This window comes from Sceloporus undulatus, chromosome 3 (assembly GCF_019175285.1).
Source record: "Sceloporus undulatus isolate JIND9_A2432 ecotype Alabama chromosome 3, SceUnd_v1.1, whole genome shotgun sequence".
NCBI lineage: Eukaryota > Metazoa > Chordata > Lepidosauria > Squamata > Phrynosomatidae > Sceloporus > Sceloporus undulatus.
Window position 1 is genome coordinate 230,635,308 of NC_056524.1, and position 6,762 is coordinate 230,642,069.

General features: G+C 45.1%; 1 protein-coding gene across 5 annotated transcripts in view; it reads right to left on the reverse strand.

Moving 5' to 3' along the window:
* EPHA4 (EPH receptor A4) overlaps nt 1-6,331 on the reverse strand; it is a 217,328-nt gene extending 210,997 nt beyond the window's left edge. For 4 of the 5 annotated variants that reach the window (XR_006102924.1, XR_006102925.1, XM_042458022.1 and 1 more), the window contains exons 1-2: nt 6,119-6,331; nt 2,381-2,448 (exon numbers count right to left, since the gene is read on the reverse strand). Coding sequence is in view for 2 of the 5 variants with exons in the window: in XM_042458022.1 (XP_042313956.1) it covers nt 2,381-2,448; nt 6,119-6,233 (183 nt within the window). In the remaining 3 variants the exon portion in view is untranslated. Of the gene's footprint in view, nt 1-2,380; nt 2,449-4,209; nt 4,357-6,118 lie in introns of those variants that run through there. The other variant, XR_006102926.1, reaches the window with a different exon arrangement.
* Nucleotides 6,332-6,762: the final 431 nt, after the last annotated feature.

Below are 6,762 nucleotides of genomic sequence, written 5' to 3' on the forward strand. Positions count from 1 at the left end.
TTTTTATCTCCAGTGTCTCATATTAACACATAAAATACTTCACACTTCAGGAATGACCTGCTCTGGATCTATAAAATGGGGGCTTTGCAACATACAGTGAGCCTACACACATAAAAGGAAAGAGAGCCAATTTTTGAAGGCTACATCTTTGGGCAATCTTGAAACAGAGGTAGAGAGCGATTGAAGGGGAGAAAGAGTCAGGAAGACAGGGAAATGTCCCCCAACCAGTGTTTTTAAAGAAATCTGTAGCATATGAAGCTGTTTTAAAAATATATATTTTCTGAAGACTGGAAAACAAATTGTGTCCTCAGATTTTTTTTTACACCTAATTTTAAGAAATATGTGAATATAGCCTTAGTAAAAACACAAAAGCTCTCAATATTTCTCCCAGTATTTAAGATTTCAAGAACGTAAGTTAATCATTCAGACACACAGAGAGAAATAAAACAGAGACACCTTGCTAGTTCATTTTAAACAAACGATTTCCTCTCCCAATCTATTAGGTTACTGACTTTATTCAAAATGATTCTGTTTGAATCTGCAGAAGGAATGCCCCTGGGTGCACCAAAAGAAAGCCTAATTCATTGACCTTTCCAAGGTATAGGATTAACTGGGATGCCTGACTCTCACTGAGATAAAGCTGTACCTTCCCCTACTGTCAAAAGATGAGGGCAATTGCCTGTAATCAGCAGTGAATGTGTGCTGTCTCCATTGCCAGAGGCCTGCCAATCATTTGCTATTTAATGGTGGGGGGAAGGAATGGTTTTTGGGACAGCACTGTGTGCATAGGCAAAGCACAACTTGACTGCAGTCAAGTTCAGGAGAGCAACAATAGGAGCAAGACTATCCTCCATTTTCCCATGATAGGGCTAATTCCGAACTTATGCATAATGCATTCCTAAATAAACAGCCTCACATTCCTTCCGTTTGCCACCACTTCTTCTCCTCTCTCCTTCTCCGTCTTCTTTTTTAATTACAGGAACAAGGAACGTTAACCTACAGTATATTTCATTAACACACTGAAGGAATCTGATTTTGTGTTTATTATATATCTAGTAATGTTTTAAGACTTTCGTTTGTAATTATTTGGACTTAGTTAAGCATGAACTGTTTGGCTTTAAGCGCCATGAAAAGAGGTTTCCATTTAATTTTAAAGGGATTTAAGTGTATTTGAATGGAGCTGAGAATGCCACTTTCACTGCTGGCATTCAACTGCCCCCCACCCCTTGAAATGCTTCTTAATATTCACCCTGTGCATGTGGCAATGAAAACAAGGTTATGTTTTTCTTAATTAATAAAATTCCTCACCCCATGACATGTTGAGTATTCTTGGTTACCCAAAACACAGGCTAAAAATTACAGGCCATTCGCAGCTCACCACCACCAGTGTGGACTGGCCACATGCTATTTATCTACAAATCCTCCACTAAATTAAGAGTGAAGGTCTGTGTAGAGCTGACTAAGCTGAGATCCTGTTCTCTCCTGGTATCCAAATCTGCAAATGTGTTAAACATTCCCCATTCACCAATGGATTAGCCCAAGCTCTTGTTCTGCTTCTCTTTGTACAATACATTGTTACCCCCCCTCAAAAAAGGAGACACTTTGACAGATGTAAAAAAAGAACAAGAATAAGGAAACTTGTGAACTAGACTATAATCTCGGAAAGCATCTGTTTTTGCTCACTGAAAAGGTAAATCTGTTAATGACAGTCGCTTCACATCTCTGGGTTTGTCTTATTTTAACTCTTACAGTATTAAAATATTAAAGTATATTTTTTGTAGACAGCAGGTGTGCTCACTATTACTGTGAAATGGCATATAATTGTAAAAATTGGGCAACAGCCAGATGTTTGTACTTTCAGTGAAACAATTGTACAAAGCAATAAATATTAGCATTATTTAAAAAAATATTGGAAGGAAATAGGCATGGGTCTCTAGTCAATCACCAGATACAGTACTTTAAATATCTAGGGCTGCAATCTTATGCACACTTACCTTGGGAATAATTCCCATGCGGTTCTTACTTCTAAATAAACAAAAACAACCCAAAAGCAATTTTACTAGAAAGTAAATCACATTGAACTAAATATTGTATAATTTACTTCTGAAGGAACATGCTTAGGACTGGATAATAAAATACATGCTCCTTGATCAAACTTCTTTTGAGAAAGTGTCTTTTCACTCCTAACAGTTCTTCCATGACAGAGCAAGCCACAGGGGAGGATAAAATTTCTGTAACAAAGTGTAATTCACATCATAGTCCAGGAAAGAAATCTGACCTGGTTCCCTCAATCAACAACAATTGTGCCATTAAGATTCACCAGAAACTTAACTAATCATTCTCTTTAGCTTTTATGATTAGACAGAGAGTCAAAACTTACCCCTCCTTCCAATGGACTTGCTATCCAACCAAGCTCACCCTGAACTGATCTGGAATCCAACAGAGTAACTGCAAAAAAGAGGGGTATGGGGATACCAATATATAAATATTAAGTTCCACTTAATAATAAAGTTAAGGCTGAGTTTTAGAGAACATCATTTGACTGTTTCCACATGTGAGAACGACAAAGATACTAGTCAAGCACAATTTAAATCAAACCTCTGCCCTCCATCTTGAAAGCCAGGCCAATGCAAGCATGGATTTCTTTTAACTGTAAGTCAGAAGATTGCTCTTAAAACAACAAACAAGCACCCTTTGTAAATATGAACCAGATAAATGCACAATTCTATGCACATCTATCCAACAGTAAATCTTGCTGAACTCAGTAAGACTTGCAGCAGAAGAAATGCTTTTATCCTGCCAAAAATAATTGGACTTTAGCTATGTGCAACAATAAAGTTATTTTAATGCAACATTTTTTAAAAAATTATTTTGTGAAACCAACAGTACTTGCAGTGTTTTGCTGTAATGGCAGTACCCCCCACCACACTCTGCTACAAGGCAAATCACTTTTAATAGCCTCATGTTGTAAATAACATGACAGCATGATGGGCCATAGAGCCTAGGGGCCACCTAGTGATTCTCTGTGGTTTTGGACTCCAATTTGAATTCAGCCTTGTTCCATTTACAGCATTCTCTGAACCACAGGCGACTGCAGAAAAGATCTTCCAAAGGCACTGCTCTGGCAGTTTTACCACTTGCATCCAAAATAGGATCCAAGAGAAATATTACTATTAGAGAGCAGCCATTTTTATTAGGTTTCTCAATGTTATATACAGCACAGTCCTGGGGAAGTGTAATCAAAGGGAAGTCCCACTGTGGTGAATAAGATGTACTCCTAAGTTGGAGACCACACAGCACAGATCCCAAAAGAGCCCCACTGAGTTTAATAGGATTGGCTCACTGATCAATATGTTTAGGGTTGTAGCCTTTGAGATACAAAGCTGAAGGGACAGGTGAATATACACCTGAGGGCAAGGCGAGATTTAACATACCATCCTCTTATAGGATGACTGAATTTCATTTGCTTTGTGACAAGTGCCCTGGGCCTAAATCCAAGTGCCAGTCCCAGTAAGTTAGGGTCAGCTTTCTATTCTGCTATTGATTCAGTGGGTCTTCTCGACTTGGGTCTCACAACTGCATTTAGCCCCATTGCTCTTTTGATCTGTGGCTTCTGTCAGTGAAACGCACACCTCAACGCACATCTTTTACAAAAGGATCTTCGAATGTCAGATCAGAGGCTATATAACTTGAAATTTAGCTGATTCCAAATGGATGAGATAGGTGCCAACCAAAGCTCAGCATTTTTTTTTATGGAAGAGAAGTGGCCTTAGCCCAGCATGTTGTGTCCCCCTTCTTACAGTGTGGGTGTCTAAGGATAAGTGTAAGGCAGGGTATGAAGTTTATTTCCAATCTAGCTTTCCCGCTTTCCCTTCCTAGCTAGGAGAGAGACTGAGTGTCTGGGGAAAGTAGCGGAGGGGTGCCAGCAGCTTGGGAGACAGAGGCTGGGAGGAAGGACCACAAAACAAACAGCTTGCCCTTCCACCCTCCACCACCGCCATATGCTGCGCTGCCTCCCAGAGCCTCCTGTTCGCAATGTGGTGTGTTAAGAGTGAAAAATGGCTCCCCTGGTGCAGATCTGATTTCAAAGATGCCAGGACAGATTCATGGACACCCCAGCTGCTCCCTTTGCCTTCCCAAGGGTGGGCGACCCTGTAAAACCACAGGTTGCTTATTATTATTATTACTATTATTATTGAAATAAATCACCAATCAAGGCTCTGCCCAAGTGGGATGGCTTCTTAAAATGGGCATCGTTTAACCAGGGAAGGAGGTCCATTCCGTGATGACAATTCTGATTTTGGAGAAGATGCCAAATATTATGTTATTGTCTGCCCCAGTGCTGGAGTCTGCTGCTTCTGCATCATAGAGGCCAATGCTTAAATAATATATCCCAAACCCTTGGATTAAGAGACAAATGACAGGGGGAGGGATGTGCGGCAAAAGAGACAGTAGTGGAATTGGAGAGAAGGAGGAAGAGGGCTGCAAAACTCTTCTGATCCTTGGTCAGCCAGTGGCAAAGCAGCCTCCCAAACTCCCATGGCTTCTCCAAGTTGCGAGTGCTTGCTGCTTTTGTGTAGTTGGGTTCTGCGCCAGGTGATTCTTTTCAAGCATTGCCATTCAGAGAGGACTAGGGTTGCAGGAGGAGGTGCGCAGGACAAATTATTGGAGCAAAAATTGGTCGGGGGGATCCCTTCTTTCCTCTCCTATATAAGGGAGAGAGGTAGTTGTGCAGGAAGGCTGGCATGCTCTAGCTCTGTCTAACACATCCAAAGACAGAGAGGCTACTCCAGAAGCGTCCAGGCCACCTTGACGCCTGAAGTCGGGGCCCAGGCCGAGCGAAACCCGCGTGTCTCCGCATTCACACGTACGCGTGTTCCCCCTCCAAAACCATTCCTTTCTATCGTTGTCTTTCGTCCCCTTCCTCGAGGAGATCGCGATTTATTTTACAGGCAAGGTCCCAGTTGGCAGACTAGCAGCTACTGAAGGTAGGAAAGCGAGGGATGAAGGAAAAAGAGAAGGAAGGAAAGAGAGCGGATGGAAGGAAGAAAAGGAAAGGGGGAGAGAGAGAGAGAGAGAGAAAGGAAGGAAGGAAGGCATCCTCTTCCAGGGGGGGGGGGGGGGGAGACCATGGAGAAGTTCAAGGCGAAGGGCCAGAATTAGTAACTGATTTTATATATAGCCGCAGCGCAGGGAATCCAGGGCTGCATCCGCACTGTAGAAATAATCCAGGTTGACACCACTTTAAGTGCCCTGGCTCAATCCTATGGAATCCGGTGCCGCGACAAACTCCACGTCCCCGAATTCCATAGCATTGAGCCGTGGCACTTAAAGTGGTGTCAACCCGGATTACTTCTACAGTGCGGATGCAGCCCAAGTGAAGGTCCCCGGAGGGTTTAAAGGGGGCCGAGGAGAGTCCGACTTCGAGTTCCCGACCGGGAAAAAAGAAAGCAAGATCGTCTCATGGAACAATGAATTCAAAGCAAAACCCAAAAGGGATCGGAGGCGGCGAGGGACGGAGAGGAGAGGAAGACCTCGCCGGGTCCCGGGACTCGGGGTGCCTTCCCTTGGAACACCGATGGTCTGGCTCAGGATGGAGGGCAGCGAAGGACTCTCTCTCTCTCTCTCTCTCATACATACATACACACACACAATATCGCCAGGCACTGAATCTCCCCAGGGAAAAAGGGGGGGGAAACGAACTCGGGATCGGAGCGGGACACCCGCGCAAAGGCAGAAAGGGACTCCCAGCGCCGGGCCTTCCTCCTCCTCCTCCCTTTTTCCTCCTCCTCTTCTTCCTTCCCCTTCTTCACCTTCTTCCTTCTCCTTTTCCTACTCCCCCTTTTTCCTATTCTTCGTTCTCTTCCCTTTCTTCTTCCTATTCTTCCTCCTCCTCTTCCTCTTTCCCCTCCATTTCCACCTTGTCTTTATCCTCCTCCTTCCTCTTCTTCCTCCCCTTCTTCGTCATAATAATAATTTTTATTAATATCCACCTCTCTTCTTCTTCTTCTTCTTCTTCTTCTTCCTCCTTCCTCCTCTTTTTCCTCCTCCTTCCTCCTCCCTTTCCACCTTCTCTTCCTCTTCTTCCTTCCTCCTCTTCTTCCTCCTCCTCACTCACCTTCATTGGCGGGATAGACCCGGGAGCCGGTGACCCCTTCGCAGATCCCCACCAGGAGCGAGGCCAGAGCGACGGAGACAATCCCAGCAGCAGAGGCAGCAGAGGCAGCAGCCATGGTGGGCTTTGGGGACGCCGGCTCCGCTGGTGCTTTTGCTGCTGCTGCTGCTGCTGCTGCTGCTGGCGCTGCTTCCCCAGTAGCCGCCTCCTCCTCCTCCTCCTCCTCCTCCTCTTCTATCCCAGTGGAATAAATGCTTACATCGGGAGGGCAGCGGGCTGTAGACATTGCCAAGGGGGCGGGGCCGTGACGTCTCGCTGTCCCTCAAGGAAGGCCCGCCAATCGGAGGCGCCCCTGGCCGGCTAAGCCCCGCCCAGGTCCGCCCCCGTCTCAACTTGAAGAGGAGCAGGAGGAAGAGGGAGTCCTCCAAGGGGTCCTCTAAAGTTGGGACCAAGGAGGCTTTGAACATTCTTCCTCTCGTAAAGTATAACAAGACCCCAGATCCAGCAGCCCTGGATCCCTGGATGGGTCCAAGCCAAGTGCTTCGCCTGATGAAGAAGCCAGTGGAGCTTGGAAAGCTTGCAACATAGACTGGAAACCTTTGGCTTGGACCCATCAAGGGATCCTGGGCTGCGGGATCTGGGTCTTT